This window comes from Nomascus leucogenys, chromosome 11 (genome assembly GCF_006542625.1).
Source record: "Nomascus leucogenys isolate Asia chromosome 11, Asia_NLE_v1, whole genome shotgun sequence".
Taxonomy (NCBI): Eukaryota; Metazoa; Chordata; class Mammalia; order Primates; family Hylobatidae; genus Nomascus; species Nomascus leucogenys.
This window is the reverse complement of record NC_044391.1, coordinates 8,219,591-8,239,675: the sequence shown is the minus strand read 5'-3', so window position 1 is coordinate 8,239,675 and position 20,085 is coordinate 8,219,591. Positions and strand designations below refer to the sequence as shown.

General features: G+C 41.3%; 1 protein-coding gene across 3 annotated transcripts in view; it reads left to right on the top strand.

The window, feature by feature from the left end:
* SEL1L2 (SEL1L2 adaptor subunit of ERAD E3 ligase) overlaps positions 1-20,085 on the top strand; it is a 153,325-nt gene that overhangs the window by 53,263 nt on the left and 79,977 nt on the right. For all 3 annotated transcript variants that reach the window (XM_030821998.1, XM_003252082.4, XM_030821997.1), the window contains exon 3: positions 15,978-16,146. Coding sequence is in view for 2 of the 3 variants with exons in the window: in XM_003252082.4 (XP_003252130.2) it covers positions 15,978-16,146 (169 nt within the window). In the remaining variant the exon portion in view is untranslated. The remainder of the gene's footprint in view (positions 1-15,977; positions 16,147-20,085) is intronic.

Sequence of the window (20,085 nt, the reverse complement as noted above, 5' to 3'; positions counted from 1 at the left end):
GGGCGAGCCAAGCATGGAGTGGTGAGGGGTGCATGAGTGAGCATGGGGTCCAGTCACTGTGCACAGCCAGGCACACTGGCTGCTGTGGCAGAGTGGGCGGCTACAGGCATTGGCATAGGCAACAGCTTCATGCAAACCTGTGGCTGGATCAGATGCACTGCAAAGTGGCTTTTGCTGTGGGCACCTGCGTCTGGATGAAGGGAATACAGTGGTGCCCAGAAGCTTGGAGATGCCAGAAACCACAGTGCCCGAAAGAGGGTGTCACAGCCCTGGCTCAGGGATTCCCTAGGTCTGGGCTCCTAAAAGGGCTGCAGCTCTTCTTTTCTTCTCATTGCCTGCAGTGTGGGGGGCATGTTTTAGCCCTTTTTGTGTTACAGCTCTTTCAGTCCCACCATTCAGCTGGTCCCAAGTTCTTGTCCTGCATCCAGGAAGAATGAGATACGCAGACAATTGGAGGGTGAGCAAGGCGAAGAGGTGCTTCATTGAGCGACAGTACAGCTTTCAGGAGACCCAAAATGGGTAGCTCCTTTCCGCAGGCAGGTGGTCCTGATGAATGCAGCTCTCACTGGAGAGGAGATCCAGAGTGGGTAGCTCCCATCTGCAGGCAGGTCATCCCATCATCTCTGTAACCCTCAGTGGAGAGGAGATATGGAGTGGGTAGCTCCTACCTGCAGGCAGGTCATCTTGATGTCTGCCAGAGTCTGGCTAAGTCCGGGGGTTTTTATGGGCTCAGAAGAGAGGAAGTGCATGCTGATTGGTCCATGGGTGGCCATGGGTCGGCCTAAAAAAAGCACCATAAGTTCTCACTCCCAGCTGCAGACTCCACCCGGAATGTATCCTGGCCCCCAGGCTTCAGGTCCTTCCTGGCTTGAAGATGGGGTTTCAGTGGGGATCTGCCCCTTTCCACCCAGGAGCCTGTCTGCCTCCTGCTGTCATCTACATGTCATCCATGGTCCCCAGGCTGTTCATGTGGAGTGGCACCTGCAGGCCTGCCTTGAGCCATCCTCAGTACCCCCTTGGCCTCCCTCCCATGCTCGTCAGTGCCCAAAGTCCAGAGGGGGCTGAGGCAGCAGGGGGCTGGCTTGTCAGCACCACCCTAAGTGCACACACACCAGCTGGGTTGCAACAGTGCCCAGGCTCCACCTCAATTTTGCTCCAAAATCAGCTACCAGGTGCTGGGAAGGCCAGGCAGTGGGAGCAGGCACTTCTAAGCCTGGGGAATGGGAGGGTTTCTCACCCCGAGAGCACAGGGATGCCTGGGTCTGCAGTCGCAGCTGGGCGGCTACAGCTGTGCCCAGGAAGGTGAGGCTCCCACCTGGCCAACCCGGAATGGGTCATGGCTCCCTCCCATTCCCAGCTTCCACTGGCTCTGCGGAGCGCACAGCCCTGAGCGTGCTTCCCCTGCTGCAGCTGGCATTTCTGCAGTGGCTGCTCCAGGTGGGCCATCACCATCATCATTTCCATTTGTTAGTGTCTTCTTTAATTTCTTTCAGCAAGTTTTATAGTTTTTTAAATACAAGTCTTTTGTCTACTTGACTAAGTTTCTTTATAAGTACTTTATTCTTTTTTATGCTATTTTAAATGGAATTGTTTTCTCAATTTCCTTATTGGCTTCTTCATTTGTAGTATATAGAAACACAACTATTTTGTATTGATTTTGTATTCTGCAACTTTTGTTTAAACTTTGTTTATATGCAGCAGTTTTTTGTGTAGAATCTCTAGGCATTTCTACATATGAGAGTATATCTTCTGTGAACAGATAATTTTACTTCTTCTTTTCCAATTTGGATAACTTTTTTTTATAACTTTTCCCTAGGTAAATTTATTTCTTAATTGCTGTGGCTAGGACTTTCAGTACTATGTTGAATGAAAGCAGTAACAGTGGGTATCCTTGCTTTGTTCCTGATCTCAAAGGAAAAGCTTTTGGTCTTTAACTGTTGAGTATGATATTAACTTTAACCATTGAATATGATATTAACCATGGAGTATGTAACCCTTCATATATAGTCTTTATTTATTATGTTGAGGTAATTTCCTTCTATTCTTTGTTTGTTGAATGCTTTTTATCACAAAAGCATGTCAAATTTTGTCAAATTCTTTTTCTACATCAATTGAGATAATCGTGCTTTTTTCCTCTTTCATTTTGTTAATGTGACATATTACATAATTTCCATGTGTTGAACCATCCTTGCATATCAGAAAAAAATCCCACTTGGTCATGGTAAATAATTTTTTAATATGCTGCTGAATTCAGTTTGCTAATATTTTGAAGATTTTTGCATCCGTATTTATCAGAGATATTGGTCTATAGTTTTCTTTCCTGGTAGTGTCCTTGTCTAGCTTTGGTATTGGGGTAATGCTGACCTCATAGAATAAGTTTGAAAGTGTTCCCTCCTCTGCAATTTTTTGGAAGAGTGTGAGGCAGAATTCAACGTCTTAAAAAACTTTTAGAAATGTAAAAATATATATATGTATATATTAAAATGTACATAGTGTGTAATAATGTAAAATAATGTCAAATGTAAAAGAGAGAGAGAAACATACACACACCCCTCACATATTATAGAATACCTCAAGTAGAGATTCAGGAAGTACATTGTTTTCATTAATATTTATGCAGAAAAACATAAGAATATCACACTAAATGGGATAAAGAACAGAATTAACCTAACATAAGGTCAGGTCAAGTTTTCACACCAACTGATTTTGAGTACCAAACTAATGAAAAAGCTTTCAGTGTTCAGATCTCTTTTGGATTTGGGAATTGCAGATAACATTGCAGCATGCTGTGAAATCACTTCCTCATATAGATCTTCCATTTAGTTTCTCCCCTTGCACTCCATTTCATTTATTGGTGAAACCTTAACCCTGATGAAATGTAGTTCTCCATCTACTCAATTCCTCCTTCTGGGTGGCTGAACATGGCTGGGAATAAAGAGAATCGGGCAACCAGTCTCATTTTAATTTCATGACCACAGACTAAGGAGGCCTTCAGTGTTTCCCAGCAAACCTGAACATCTCCCTAGGCAAATTTATTATTCCACATCTCTAAGATCACTGTTTCATATCTTCTCCCTTCTTCCCAAAATTCCAACCCATCTCAGCTGATGACCTTCCTGGGTTTTGTTTGTTCTCCAATTTCAGAAATCACGATCATAATGCATTTAGCAAAATGCTTTGTATTTTTCACACTGAAAAAAATGAAACAGTTTGAAGAGCAATTCTATATCCACCCATCAACAATGCTATCAACCTACCAGCAGCTATAACCTGCACTGCCTCAACCCGAGACACAAACTACTTCAGGCACATGTCTACTGGGATGTGTAAAATGGATCTGAGACTTGACATGTTGACTACTGAACTCTTGATTTTTCTGAACTCTAACACTGTTCCTTTCCTGACGTCTCCTAGGCCAGTAAATGGCTCCTTCATCCAACAGATGCTTAGAACAAAAATCTTAAGCTCACCCGCTGCTTCTTTCTCTCATACACAATATCCCAGTTATCCTGGTCTTTCAAATATCCAGAATCCAATCCCTTTTAACTACTCCACCAGCTCACCTATCTGGACTCTGTGGTAGCCAACTCCCTGATCTCCTGCATTTTTGCTCTATTGCAGCCTATTCACCTCACGGTATGTATTCCATTACACTGAAGATAAAATCTAAACTCTTCATCACGTCCCATGGGGCCTTACATGACTGGCATTTGCTCTTTCTCTGAGCTCTGACCATACTCCCCATTACTCACCCTATTCCAGTCACATTGGCCTCCATGCTATCTCTGGAGTACCCAAGTCTATCTACCTCAGGGCCTTTGTACTGATAGTAACAGAAGACTGACAAATTCCTAGGCAGACAGGGACAGGTCCCCAGTGAGACCCAACCTTCAAGCCAAAGAGAGTTTAAAGCCTGAAAACCGATGGAGTCCACACCCGGAATGAGAATTCTACCCCCATCTTACTCTCTCTCTCTTAATTGGTTCCTTCAGGATGATGCCTTTTAACCAATTGAATGGTGCTTTTTCCAAGCCCAGCCACGGACCAATCAGCATGCACACCCCCATTCTAAGTCCATAAAAATTGGTGATTTTTTTTTTATCACCAATCTAAAATAGCACATCCCTCATTTTCTAACTCCTCTCCCAGACTACTGGGTCTTCATCTACTTTCTTGTTGCATGTAATCATGTGTCTACAAACTTGCTCATTACTTAACTCCCCATTTGACTCCCCCAAAGGAAACTGAACTCTTTACTTTTTGTATCGTTCTCAGAGATACAAATATCCCTTGATTAGTCACTACAATTTAACAAGTGCTTGCTAAATATTTGTGAATGAATGTCATTTAGCAATCCTTGTATCAAGGAATGAACAGAAACTATCAGTAGCTCTAGTAAAATTAAGAGAAAAGAAGTGCTGAAAGTAATGAAAAAAAAAAAAAACCCTGAGTTCTTTTGATAATCCATGTATTTCCTGTACCATGAAAAGTTGACATGGCTATATGTTTAACTGTAATTTTCTGCTCCTTGAATGTAAATACAGAATATAAATACAGACTCCAGTATGTATCAGTTGTTAGTGTTCTCTGAATTTCAGAAAGCATTAGCAGTTAATATAAATCTTATGTTAGCACTGTATTATTAATATCACTCATGCCACTTTTTTCCTTTTTATTTGCTACTTTACCATTTCCCTGTATGTCACAATTTACCCTTAGGAAGCTGTCTACCTTTCTTATTTGGTGATATTAGAATCTGGATGTGCAAATACACAATAAAATAATAAGCAATGGCTTTGCCAAGAGGAAGAAATATTTTTACTGATAATTTGCTGAAGTAACTGAATGAGTTACTTCTTCTCTACAAGGGATATTCTTTTCACTTAGGGTGGTTATTACATCTAACATATTTGCTTTGTTTTAAAAAATCTTAGATGTGTTAGGAAAATGTATCCTGAGATTGTTTTATATTCTTAATTGAAAAGCCTAGGAAAAAAATAAAAGACATCAAGTCCATTAACAAAAACAGCTTTGCTTCACTGTAAACATCTCATAAATAAACTCTTATTTTAAGGGAGGAAAAACTACTAAAACAGTTAATTTTAAAGTTTAAAATTGCCAACCCCCATTTTTTTCAAACATACATGCATTTATTTAAGAGCTAGAAAGCTAATAATCTGACATATTTTCAATTTCTGATGAGAAACCATAATTAAAACATCTGCTTCTATGTGAGTCTTTGCTATATGTACACATATCTTCACTGTATTATGACTGATGTTAAATTTTTGTATTATTTAATGTTGGACTTCAATTTCACTCTCATGTGCTAATAACCTTCTTCCACTATTACCTAGGGCAGGGGTTCTTAAACTTTAGCATGCATCATAATCACCTGGAGGACTTGTTAAATCACAGATTGCTGGACTTCACTCCCAGAGTTTCTGGTTCTGTAGACCTCAGTTGGAGCAGATAATTTGCACATCTAACAGATTTCAGGGACCATACTTTAAGAACCAATGACCTAGGAAAACCTAGTTTTCTTACAGAAAAACTCATTTTCTTTGTTTTTCACTTGCTCTTGACTTTCTTCACTAGTGTCTGGGGCACTAGTGTTCATACTCTTTAGAAATATAGTGGTTTAAACATAGTATATGGAATCTGCATCTATACACAGTGGGAAAAGTAGAAATTCATTTCTCCCTTTTGTGAAACCAATGGCAGCAGCCTGTGTTCTCTGCCGCATTATATCTTGATAGCATCTCATTTATTTACCTAGACAAAGACCACTGGTGAGAAGGTGACCAGCTAGTCTTGGATTGCTACTGTTATTGTCCTCACTGATGCCTTCTATAAGCTCTTACTTTTCATTTCCTCTTTTTCCCAAGAGCTTTATCAGCAGAATTTAATGTATTACACAGCGCCAAGGAACAGTGACTATTTTGGGGGATATGAGCCAGGAAAGAAAAAAGGGACATAGATCGTTAAGGAAAACAAGAAATGTCTTTGATTGTTGAGCCCTAGGAAAAGTAGGTGACTGGCAGGCAAAGAATTCTCACCTTCCAGTTCTTTTACTTCCCACCTATCTATCATTTGTGAGGGATGATGCTCACTTCCCATTCCATATCAAACATAACTCGCTCTTTACTCTTAGACAAATACATTTAATGTTTCATATATAGGCACCCAATTTGAAGATATTACCACATATACAGGTTTGCATGTTAGGGAGTTGGGGGAAGACTTTGATTCCCTCCAAAAATCTCATCTGTCCCCAGTCTTCTTCATCCCTATAAATGGAATCTCCAATCACTCAGCTGGTCTTACGCCAAAACAAGAAGTTATCTTTGACTTTGTCCTTTCTCTTACCCCTGTATTCAGTCCATCTCCATTTCTATTTGCACCACTTCTGTAACTGTGCCACTCATCACTTGAAAGACAAAAACTCAGGCAAAGAGCTTTGATGAAAGGAAAGTTAGCTTTATTCAAGAAGCCAGAAACCCGGGGAAGGCGGTGAATTAGCATTCAAAGACCACTCTTACAAATTGTCCCTCTAGATCAGGGATTTTTAAGAGTAATGAGGGGAAGTGATATCAAAACATTCTTGTGAAATGTGCACAGTCTCAGGCAGGCAGTTAATCACTGCTTTCTAGGTCAATGCCTGTGACCTTCTGCAGGGGCCGTCAACCTGTTCTTACGAGGCCGGTCAGCTCATTCCCAGAGTTGTTGGTCTGTGTCTTTTATTTCTGTTGAAGGTCCTATTTTCTCAAGGCTGTTTTAGTGAATAATCTCCACACTCAAGCAAAACAATAATTATATTCAAGCAAGCAAGCTAGCTTTTCTATAACACGGAGTCAGTACTGTTAAACTTCTAAAACACACCCTAAGTCTGCCCATATAATTTATCTCCATTGCTTCTGCACTCAGCTGAGTCACATCATCCTTCACCTAGTTGACTGCAATAGTCTCCAGACTGTTCTTCCTGCTCCCACTCTTTTTCTTTTTTGAGATGGAGTCTCGCTCTGTCACCCAGGCTGGAGTGCAGTGGTGAGATCTTGGCTCACTGCAACCTCCGCCTCCTGGGTTCAAGTGATTCTCCTGCCTCAGCCTCCCAAGTAGCTGGGATTACAGGTGCCTGCCACCAGGGTTTTGCTATGTTGGCCAGGCTGGTCTTGAACTCCTAACCTCAGGTGATTCGCCCACATCGGCCTCCCAAAGTGCTGGGATTACAGGCATAAGCCACCACACCTGGCCCCTGCTCCCACTCATAATGCTGTATAATCTGTTCCTCACATGTCAGCCAGAGTAGTCTTTTACTCTAAAATGTCAATCAGAGCTTGTCACCTAGGACCGCAGTATCTTCCTCTTGTCCTTCAGATAAAATGCCACCTCCTTACCGTGTCCCTGTATGATATCACCCCCTACTTCTCTCTGTGTCTTTCTCTTTGATAATTCTCTCCTTGGCTCACACTCCTTCAGCCACTTGGGAGTTATTTCCATTCCTGGAACATACAAGTTTGTTCCCACTTTAGGGCATTCGTACTTGCTGTCCTTTCTGCCCGGAATGCTCCTGCCTTCATATCTTTGCAGAACTGCTTTTTTGTCATTAAATTATTGGCTCCAAAGTCACCTCTTCTGTAAGGCTTTTCTTGGACACCCAGTCAAAATTATGCACCAACCCCTCTTCACCCCATATTTGACTTTTTACATTTTCTTGCTTTATTCTCTTCATAGCATGTATGGATATCTGATACTAACTTGTTCATTTATTTGTTTACTGGTTGTTGTATTTCTTACAGACAAATGGAAGCTCCATACGATCAGAAAATGCTTCTGTCTTATGTGTCACTGTATCTTCAATTCCTAGTGAATGCCTAGCATAAATGTATTGAATGAGTGAATCAGTGCTTTTTGTATAACTCTTAAAGAATAGGGGTGTTGGCCAGGCGCGGTGGCTCACGCCTGTAATCCCAGCTCTTTGGGAGGCTGAGGCAGGTGGATCACCTGAGGCCAGGAGTTTGGGACCAGCCTGGCCAACATGGTGAAACCCTGTCTCTACTAAAAACACAAAAATTATCCAGGCATGGTGGTGCATGCCTGTAATCCCAGCTACCTGGGAGGCTGAGGCATGAGAATTGCTTGAACTTGGGAGGTGGAGGTTGCAGTGAGCTGAGACCATGCCATTGCTCTCCAGCCTGGGCAACAAGAACAAAACTCTGTCTCAAAAAAAAAAAAGAATAAGGATGTTTCATTCCATGACTATTTTAGACCTGTTGCCTCTCAAAAAACTATTTGTGGAGGCTATTAAAATAGTCCCATTAGCATCAGTCATGTTGCTGCTATTGAAATTCTATTAAAGAATAAGTATGGGATTTGGGGGCTGAAATATTTAGCATCAAATACAGCCTAGGCAGCCACAGGGGCCTAGGATATGCTAAAATTGCTGTTCAGTGTCTTTGAAAGAAATTAGTTCAGAAAATGTATGACATATAAGTATTTTCTACTAATAAAATATTTTTAAGATATTCTGCTTAAGAGATTAAAAAACACTATATTTTGGCCAGGCGTGGTGGCTCATGCCTGTAATCCCAGCATTTTGGGAGGCCAAGGCAAGTGGATCACAAGGTCAGGGGTTCAAGACCAGCCAGGCCAACATGGTGAAATCCCATCTCTATTAAAGATACAAAAAATTAGCTGGTCATGGTAACACGTGCCTGTAATCCCAGCTACTCAGGAGGCTGAGGCAGGAGAATCACTTGAACCCAGGAGGCGGAGGTTGCAGTGAGCTGAGATTGCACCATTGCACTCCAGCCTGGGCGACAGGGCGAGACTCCATCTCAAACAAAAAAAACAAAAAACAAACAAACAAAAAAACAAAACAAGCAAACAAGCCAAAAAGAAAAAACCCACTATATTTCAGTAAAACAAATGATGTTTACTGATTTCCAAGGCTCAGAACACCTGCATTTACTGACAAACACAGCAAATTAAATAGCCAGAGGTCCCAGATTCTAGTATGTTAGAATCTGAAACAGAAAAACAGAAAAATGTATTTAAACGGAAAACATATATAGTTAATATAATAATAACAGTTAATGTTCATTGACTGCTTGCAGTGTCCAAGGCTCTTCACATGTATTAACTCATTTGATTCTCAAAACAACCCAATGAGATAGGCAATTTATTACCCCTATTTTACAGAGGGGTAAACTAAGTCACAGAGAGGTTAATTAATTTGCTCACAGACACAGCTAATAAATGGTAAACAGAAAATACGATGTGAGGAATGTCAATTAAATTTTTATAATCCGTAACATTTATTTTGGGGTTTGAGCAATTGGAGTGGATGATTGTGAATAAGGTATCTGTTTATATGTTAACATGTACTCAAAGTTTCTTGTGTTTGAAAAGTTAAATTGTGTGTTGTTTTGAGAATAAAACTAATTTTCATCCAAACAAAACAATGTAAAAACTCTTAAGTCAAAGTCTAGCTTTAGCAGACTGACAGACTCTTTTAAACTAGAAGCTATTAAAAAGGTTTTCTGGACCGGGCGCAGTGGCTCACGCCTGTAATCCCAGCACTTTGGGAGGCCGAGGTGGGCAGAACACAAGGTCAGGGGTTCGAGATGAGCTTGACCAACATGGTGAAACCCCATCTCTACTAAAAATACAAAAATTAGCCAGGTGTGGTGGTGCGCATCTGTAATCCCAGCTACTCAGGAAGCTGAGGCAAGAGAATCGCTTGAACCCAGGAGGCGGAAGTTGCAGTGAGCTGAAATCGCACCACTGCTCTCCAGCCTGGGCAACAGAGCAAAACTCCCTCTCAAAAAAAGAAAAGAAAAAAGAAAAAACGGTTTTCTGCCTCCCAGCACTGTTTTTGTTTGTGGGTTGGTTTGTTTTTGCCTTCAAGCATAGTACCGTAGGACTGGGTCCTACTTTGGAAGTGTCTCTAGGAATAAAAAGCAGACATTAGCCACAAATAAATTACAATCAAATGTGTAGCAAGATAAATTCAAACTTTCTTTCCTCAAAGCCTTCTGTCCTTTTTACTTTCTCTTGTGAAACACGTTCCTTCCTTTAAGGAAACAAGAAGTTTCCCCAAAATAAAGAAACTCACATATTCATTAAGCTTCCCTTGATTCAAGGCAGCCTATTTTACATGAGAAATGTACCCAAAAGTTTACAAAGTGTCTATAAACGAGTAGATAAAACATGAAATATATAATGTACTAGGAGGTCAGCTTTAGAGAATACAAAGCAGTGAGCTACTGTTGCAGAATTTTGCTCCCTAGTTCAGCTAAAACCCAGGTTCTTGTCACACGACCAGGAAAATTTAGGCACAGGGACACAGTGAAGGGTGAGTAGAGCAGGGTTGATTGGGCCAAAAGGAAAAAATAAACTCAGCAAAGCGAGATGGAGTTCCTGCTAGCCAGCCCCCACCGCCCACTACATTGTTTCCTAGGTCACCACAGGAGCTGAAAAGAGCAGGCTCCTACACTGTGTAAGGCAGGAGTTCCTCCTGGCTCCACCCACTTCCCCCCGTGCGCATGTCGGGCTCTAGTCGCGCATCTGCACAAAAGCATCTGATGTAAACACTTGGGCGGGTTGGAGATTCTCCGAGGACCCCTTTGTCACCTGCCTAGGCATGTGGCTGTTTTATTACTACTAACCAAGAAGAAAAGAAACTAAAAGTTCAGAGGGAGGGCCATCACCGTGGGTCACAGTGATACTGACGAGACTTGGGGAAAAAGATTCTTAGTTGGGCCTTGAAGCAGAAGTAATATTGGAGATAACAGGAAAGAAGAGACAATGAAAACTATTTAAGTAAAAAAAGGAAATAGGAAAGAATCTATTCTATCTGTGGAACAGCGAGTAGAAGAGTTTGGCTGTCACCAGTGTTTGTGTAGGTGTGGTAGTAGTAAGAAACAAGCTCACTGTGACATTTTTAGGTCAGACTGTGAGGAATCTTAGATTTTGTGCAAGGTGGTTTGATTTTATCCTGTTGTTCCTGAGAACTGAAGATTTGAGTTGGGCAGTGATATGTTCAAAGGGATGCTTGAGAAAAACTTATCCATTGTGAATCTGTAACCACCCAGTGGGTTCATCTTGCTTCTGCCCAGATAGATGTATGAAGACAGGGAAATTGCAATAGAAAAAGGGCTTAATATACATAGAGCTGGCTAAACGGGAAACTGGAGTTTTATTATCAATCAAATCAACCTCCCTGAAAATTCCAAGGCTAGGGATTTTCAAGGATAGTTTGGTGTGCAGGAGGGTAGGGAATGGGTGCTGCTGATTGGTTGGGGATGTAATCATCTGGGTGTGGAAAACAGTCTTTATGCACTGAATCCAGTTCTGGATGGGGACCACAGAGGAGTCACTGGTACAGGTGAGCCTCAAAAGACATCTCAAAAGGCCAATCTTATGTTCTACGATAGTGACGTTATTTACAGGACTCGTTGGGGAAGTTGTAAATCTTGTGACCTCTAGAATTGTGGCTGGTTATCATTGAACTATGCCTACATCTTAGCAGAATTTGGGCCCCTGTCATCCTCCTAAGCTGGTGGCCTTTCATTAGTTTTACAAAGGTGGTTTAGTTTTTGGGAAGGGCTATTATCATTTCTCCCAAAGTTAGCTTGGCTCACACCCAGCAATGACCAAAGGCAGTTTGGAGGTTAAAGGTAAGATGGAGTTGGTTAGGTAAGATCTCTTTCACTGTCATAATTTTCTCACTGTCATAATTTTAGCAAAGGCTATTTCAGATCTTCAAGATACAGGGAAGTGAAGAGGCAGAAGGGCAAGTGAAGATGTAAGAGACTATCAAAACACAGCTTCTTTCTCTGATGAAGAGCTACAGCTAGTCTATAGATGGGCCCAGGAGAGTTTTACAAACATGCTTTTATTGCATTTGCTATTTAAAAACTAAAATTCACATGATAAGCCCTTCAACAGAAAATCTTGTCAGCAATGTTTCTGGAATATCTCCAGAAACCAACCACAGCCACTGTCACCATTTCCCCCTCTACCGTCTTCTTTCTTCACTGTCACCATCAATTCTCAAGTGGCTTATTTCAATTGGCCTCTTCTCCCCACTCCATCTCTATGATATCATATTCTCCACACACGAGCCAGAATGATACTTCTGAAATTTAAGTCAGTCAATATCAATCCTCTGCTCAGAACCCTCCATGGGGCTCCCATTCACACAGAACACAACTCCCAATCCTGAACCTGGCCTCAGCGCTGCCTCTCTGCCTCATTATTCCCCCCTCTCCCCACCCCACTCACTCTGCTCCAGTTACCCTGTCTTCCTTGCACACCTGTGTGTTCCTGCGTCGGCACCTTTGCACTTGCCATTCCCTCTGTCAGAACTCGCTTCCTGAGGTTTATTTGCATGGCTAACTCCCTCCCTTCCCACAGCAGTCTACTCAAATGTAATCGCAGAACTTCTCCACCCTGTATCAAATAACACTTACTTTTATCACTTCCCTCCCATTTCCCTTTTTAAAAACACCTCCTTTTATCAGTTGACTATTATCTTCCCTGGCAGAAAATCAGCTGCAAGAGGGCAGAGACTTTGGTTGGTTGGTTGTTTGTGGCTGTATCCCTGGCTCTGAGAGCAGGGACTGAGAGTGATGCTCCAAAAATGCTTGTTATTGAATTATTTAATCTCTGGATGCCTTGGAGAGTCAGAGAAAGCCTCTCTGTCTTCCAAGGCTCCCTAATACTTGGTCTCGCTGACTGTGTTCTGCTGTTGTTCAGGATGAGAGAGAAACCCAAAGTCAAGAAACACTGGCCTCTGTAAAGAAGCCAGTAGAAACATCAGACAATCACTGGCATTTGCCAAACTTGTACTGCCTCCTCAACTTAGATGCTAGTTATTGTTGAACTGAAAAGTTAAATGGCAATAACATATGATAATTCCACTATGCCAGAGAGTGCAGGATGCTCATCAAAGTCCATGTTCTCTTCTTCCAGATACCTAAATAGGTTGTTTCTCAGCCCCCTTGCAGTTAGGTGGGGCTAATAAAAAGTGGCTGAAAGTGGGAAATGCAAATCAAAACCACAACGTGATACCAGCTTACTCCTGCAAGAATGGCCATAATCAAAAAATAAAAAAAAATAGATGTTGGCATGGATGTGGTGAAAAGGGAACACTTCTACACTGCTGTGTAAATGTAAACTAGAACAACCACTGTAGAAAACAGTGTGAAGATTCCTTAAAGAACTAAAAGTAAAACTACCATTTGATCCAGCAATCCCACTACTGGGTATCTACCCAGAGGAAAAGAAGTCATTATACAAAAAAGATACTTGCACACAGGTTTATAGCAGCACAATTCACAATTGCAAAAATACAGAACCAGCCCAAATGCCCATCAATCAACGAGCAGGTAAAGAAACTGTGATATATATATATATGGAATACTACCCAGCCATAAAAAGGAATGAGTTAATGGCATTCAAAGCAACTTGGATGGGACTGGATAATATTATTTTTAAGTGAAGTAACTCAGAAATTGAAAAGCAAACATTGGATGTTCTCACTCATAAGTAGGAGCTAAGCTATGAGGATGCAAAGCCATAAGAATGATACAATGGACTTTGGGGAATTGGGGGGAAAGGGTGGGAAGAGGATGAGGAATAAAAGGCTACAAATTGGCTTCCATGTATACTGCTCGGGTGATGGGTGCACCAAAATCTCACAAATTACCACGAAAGAACTTACTCGTGTAACCAAATCCCACGTGCTCCCCCAAAACGTGTGGAAATTAAAAAAAAAAAAAACCCTTATGTTTACTGAGCTATTATGTACTTACTAAACATCTAATAAATTTTAGTTAAAATTTAAAAAAAGAAAGTGGCTAAAAGCACTATGTGCCCCTTCCAGGTCTGGCCTATTAAAGAAAGCAAAGCAAACCAAGAAAGCAAAGCAAACCAAATGACACAAAGCAAAACAAAACAGAAATCTTTTCTCCACATAGTCTTCCAGGCTCTTTCTCTTTCTGTCTGCTAGATACTGATGCTCCAGGAGACCTTGGAATCCACATGTTGAAGCTGGCACAGTATTTTAATATCTGCTTGGGTCCCTGAATGACAGCATGGAGCATATTATTTTATTTAGCCATAGAAAGAATTGAAGTGCTGATATATGCTACAACATGGATCAACCCTGAAAACAAATCTAAGTGGAAGAAGCCAGTCACACAAAAAAATCACATACTATATGATTCTATTCATATGAATGTCCACAATAGAGAAATCTATAGAAATAAAACATAGATTAGTGGTTGCTTAGGGCTGGGGTAGGGAGGATGGGAGTACAGGGAAGGTGATAGCTAAAGGATTTGTGGTTTTCTCTTAAGGTGATAAAAATGTTCTAAAATTGACTGTGGTAACGGTTGCACATGTCTGTGAATATTCTAAAACACCATTGAATTGTACACTTTAAATGGGTTAATATATAATTTATAATATGTGAATTATATCTCATTAAAGCTGTTTTTATTTTTATTTTTTATTTTATTTTATTTTTTGAGAGTCACTCTGGAGTACAGTAGCTGGAGTACAGTGGTGCAATCTCAGCTCCCTGTAACCTCCGCCTCACGGGTTCAAGCGATTCTTCTGCCTCACCTCCCAAGTAGCTGGCATTACAGGCACACACCACCAGGCCTGGCGAATTTTTTTGTATTTTTAGTAGAGACAGGGTTTCACCATGTTGGCCAGGCTGGTCTCGAACTCCTGACCTCAGGCAATCCGGACGCCTCGGCCTCATAAAATGCTGGGATTACAGATGTGAGCCACTGTGCCTAGCCTAAAGCTGTTTTTAAAAAGTCCTTTACATGGCTTCATGTTTCTGCTTGCTGTGGCCCCTGGGTCATTGCTCTGATGTCTTTGCTACCACCTCGAAGGATTTAAGCATGCCAGAAGAGAAAGTCTAAACTATACTGAAGAAAAGGAAAAAAAAGCAAACAAAAAGTCTTGACTCTTCTTAGAAGTAGTAATTCACAAAGAAGGCCGGGTGTGGTGGCTCATGCCTGTAATCCCAGCACTTTGGGAGACCGAGGCGGGCAGATCACCTGAGGTCAGAAGTTCGAGAACAGCCTGGTCAACATGGTGAAACCTGCCTTTATTAAAAATACAAAAATTAGCTAGGCATGGTGGCATGCACCTGTAGTCCCACTTACTTGGGAGGCTGAGGCAGGACACTCACTTGATCCCAGGAGGCGGAGGTTGCAGTGAGCCAAGATTGCGTCACTGCACTCCAGCCTGGGTGACAGAGTGAGACTTGTCTCAAAAAATAATAATAATAGTAATAATTGACAAAGGAAAAATTTTAATCTTTCAGTATAATTTACCCTGAAAATTATGTAGGTAAATCATGAATATTTACTTCCATAAAGCTTTTTCTCCCTTAATCCCTGCATTATTTTCTACTACTCAGAAATAACCCCCTAAAACTATTACCCTACTTAAAAAAGATTAATTGTAATTATATAACTTCTGAAAAGGACTTTTGGGAAATGTTGTTTTAATATTTCAGGAAATATTGTTATTTTAAAGCCAGTCAGAAGATTTTCTGTACTTTCCACCCATTATAAATTTGTTGTAATGTGTAAGTCAATATCAACATCTTCATTTTTTTAGCTAACACAATTGACATTACCATGACAGCTTACCAGTGGAAGGTAAATTGGTTAAATTCTCCTACTATTTTATTTATAACATTTAGCTTTTAATGCTTGGCTCTGCAGTTCAGATGACAATATAATAGATTTAAAAGGTTTTTATTCATAAAACATATGGATTTCTAAAGTGAAGTAAGCCATCTGTCATTTTGATTGGAAAAAAGCAAGAATTAGAGTAATTGCATTAAGCTTGTATTTTTGCCATGAATATATGAATTTCTCACTTTCCTGTTTCATTTGAAAAAACTCACACATGAACAAAATGAGCAACAGTCTTTTTCTTTGTAGGTATCAGTGAACGAAATCAAACAATATTTATCACACATATTGGAACAAAGAACATCAAGTAATGTAATCAATAAAAGAGAAAATCTCCTGGAAAAAAAGAAGAATCAACGTAAAATAAGAACAAAAGGAATTCAAAAGAAAGATATCTTGAAGAGAAATAAGAATCATTGTAAGTAGAATATCTTTTCACATGAAATTTAAAATGACTACATGCAATATAAAATCAAATTTTAGAGCTACTTTCTGAGAAGTCTTAGGATATAGTCATAAATATTTACACACACAAAAGCATTAAATTCTGCAGGCTTCTACCTTTGTTTTATTTTAATTTATTTTATTTTTTTGAGACAGGGTCTCACTCTGTTATCCAGGCTGGAGTGCAGCTGCATGATCTTGGCTCGCTACAACCTCCACACCCTGGGCTCAAAAGATACTCCTGTCAGGCCAGGCGCGGTGGCTCATGCCTGTAATCCCAGCACTTTGGGAGGCTGGGGCGGGCAGATCACGAGGTCAGAAGATTGAGACCATTCTGGCTACCACAGTGAAACCCCGTCTCTACTAAAAATACAAAAATTAACCAGGCACAGTGGCGGGCACCTGTAGTCCCAGCTACTCGGGAGGCTGAGGCAGGAGGATGGCATGAACCTGGGAGGCGGAGCTTGCAGTGAGCCAAGACTACGCCACTGCACTCCAGCCTGGGCGACACAGCAAGACTCCGTCAAAAAAAAAAAAATAGATACTCCTGTCTCAGCCTCCTGAGTAGCTGGGACTACAGGTGTGCGCCACTAGGCCCAACTAATTTCTTAAATTTTTAGTAGAGATGAGGGCTTGCTATGTTGCCCGGGCTGTTACCCACTATTTTAGATTCAGAATTTGTACTGATGATAATAAGGAAGGTTGATAATCACAAAATGTGTTCTTCTGACACAAGTAAATACAGAAAAGTGATTACTGCTAATAAGAGCAATAGATAGAAATTGAGAACCGTGGGTTATGAACCATGGGTTATGGAGAAGAAAGAGAATAGTTTTGGGGCTGGATGAACTCATTGATGTTAGTATCTGTTTTTTCGGAGAGTCTGGCTTTGACAAGGATTTTCAAGTTTTTAAATCTTAATATTTTAAGCGTATTTTTTCCTCACATTTAGCTCCAAAAGAGTGGTTCACTGCCCATTTGAAGAATTGGCTCTAGATATGACATCAAAATGTTGACATGCTTAGCTAACTGAAGTTAGGGATTTGGCAGGAAACAAATGGCACATTTAAATTGAGTCATCTGAGAAGAGTTTAATAAAGAGACTATTTATTTCTAAAGGCGTAGACAGGATATAGGGAAACCACAAAGTTCCCCCTGGGGCCAGTAGCAGGACTGGCATTGCCACCCCTTGGCCCTGAAGTGCCACAGGGCAGTAGTGGCTACTAGAGGTATGTGGAGAAGGCTCTGTGACAGAACTATGGTCTCAGGTCAAGGACAAAGCCAGCCTGCAGAGACTCAGATTGAGGAGGCAGGGAAGAAACAGCCCCACCTCACTTCCTGCTTACCCTTCATACCTCCTGCTAGTGATGCTCTTCGAGCAAATCTCTTCAGAAGCAGGAAGGAAAGAGAGTCCATTGGTGTGGTGTGGTCCTTATGAGTTAGGGTCCCAAGGCACAGGGCAGGATGGAGTGGGATCTAGAATGGCAATCAGAAAGCCGGTGGCCATTGCCTGTGCCTGTCATCCAAGCACTTCAGGAAGCTGAGGTGGGCAGATTGCCTAAGCTCAGGAGTTTGAGACCAGCCTGGCTAACATGGTGAAACCTTGTCTCTACCAAAAATACAAAAAATAACCGGGCGTGGTGGCATGTGCCTGTAATCCCAGCTACTTGGGAGGCTGAGGCTGGAAGTTCACTTAAGGCCAGGAGGCGAAGGCTGCAGTGAGCTGAGATTGCGCCACTGCACTCCAGCCTGGGCGACAGAGGGAGACCCCATCTCAAAAAAAAAGGCCAGGCACGGTGGCTCACTCCTATAATCCCAGCACTTTGGGAGGCTGAGGCAGGCGGATCACGAGGTCAGGAGATCGAGACCATCCTGGCTGCCACGGTGAAACCCCGTCTCTACTAAAAATACAAAAAATTAGCCGGGCCTGGTGGCAGGCGCCTGTAGTCCAAGCTACTCGGGAGGCTGTGACAGGAGAATGACGTGAACCTGGGAGGCGGAGCTTGCAGTGAGCTGAGATCCCACCACTGCACTCCAGCCTGGGTGACAGAGCGAGACTCCGTCTCAAAAAAAAAAAGGCAAGGCAATTAGAGGATATCCAACACACCTGGCTTTCCAGACGGGAGATTAGATGGCATGAACTAAGAGGATAAAGAGCTTTTAGTGGCACACAGTCGAAGCATAGTGGGTAAAAGTGAAGTTTCAGAATCTTAAGAGTAAAAAGGAACATTAGAGGTCCTCACCTAAAAGTACTAAGTCAGTGTAGCAGTCAGGGTTCAACCAGAAAAAACAAACAAACAAACAAAAAAAAAAACAGTAGGAGATGTCTATGCTAAGGAATTTATTGCAAGTGAGTGGCTTATGCGATTGTGGGGCTGGTGGGGCAAGTCCCTTATCTAAAGAGCAGGCTATCAGGGAGAACAGGCTGGAGCTCTTGGGCATCAGCTGAAGCTGCTATCCACGGGTGGAATTTTTTTCTTCCTCAGAGAAGCCTCAGTTCCATTCTTAAAGCTTTGCAACTGATGGAATCAGGCCAACCCAGATTATCTAGAATAATCTCCTTTTGATGGGTTTTAATCATAGCTACAAAACAGCATCACGGCAACAACTAGATTCCTGTTTGAATAACTGAGGATGATAGCCAAGCCAAACTGACACATGAAATTGACCAACACAGCCAGCTGTCTCCTAATCCTTATGTGTTTGTCTACATTTTTGAATTTAAGTGTAACATTTTACATTTATGTGTATTAAACTTCACTGTGCATATCTTACATTAACAGGCAGTTTACATTTATAAGGATTAAACTTCATTTTGGACCATTATTCCAACCTATTGATTGCATTAACGAATTCATTAGCTATTCTCTCCTAGCTTTCTGTCATTCAAAATTTTGACAAGCTTATCACTTCTGATCTTTTACCCATGTTCTCATTAGAGAAGTTAGCAAGATGGGCCAAATTTAGTGCCTAGGGCCCACAATAATACACCATAAATCTTTAGAATTTTATTGGTGACTGGGTATCTTATTGGTGGGTGAGTAAATGTAATTATTTGGTCAGGAGTATCTGACCAAATATAGATAAGATAAAAATCTCCATGTGATGCGGGTGAAAAATTCTATTTACTAGAATGTCTTATACAATGTGCACTGCCTTTGTATGGCAGTGTGCCAAGGGCCTGGGGTCATGTCTTAACAAGCATTCGTGGCTGGTAAACACCCCCTCCTGCTCTCCCACCTCCCTGCAACACAGAAGCCTGGTGTCAGCTGATGCCAAGTCTTCAAGGATGGAAAGACATTGCCCTGCAGAACTAGGGAGAGGAACATTGACATTTTGTTTTTGAAAGGGTGAGAAGAACAGAACAGGAGAAGAACTATGAAAACAGCAGATATGAGGAGCAAGAAAGATGGTGATTGGCTGCGCTAAACTGAAAAGTTAGTGAAACTTCAAAGTTGGGGGATTCCAACTGATATTTTTAAATCAGCAATGTCTAAGGTGACCATTAAAAATTGTTTTTGTTCCTGGGATAACTCATCTTATCTTTCTGCTCTACGAAATCTTAGATAAAATTTGTATTCCTCATGAACATTTTGTAAGAGTAAATATCCTTTTGGGACAACTCAAAGAGATATTAAGTCTCACTGTGGGTCCATGCGACACAGCTTGGAAACAGTACCTATTTAATTAGGAGTTAAGAAAGTAGAGGAAGCCACGGAGAAGCTACCTTCCCTAGAGGAGAGTTTGAACTTCATAAACTGTGGAATGAAACAAGAATATGGGTTACACATGATTATCAGACTGGCTCAGAACCTTATTGAACTCTATTCTCATTTAGTTCCCATTTCAACATTTTGTGCACAGGATATGCTTGAGATATAGGTGTTCTGTAAATGCTATTCCACAGACCTAC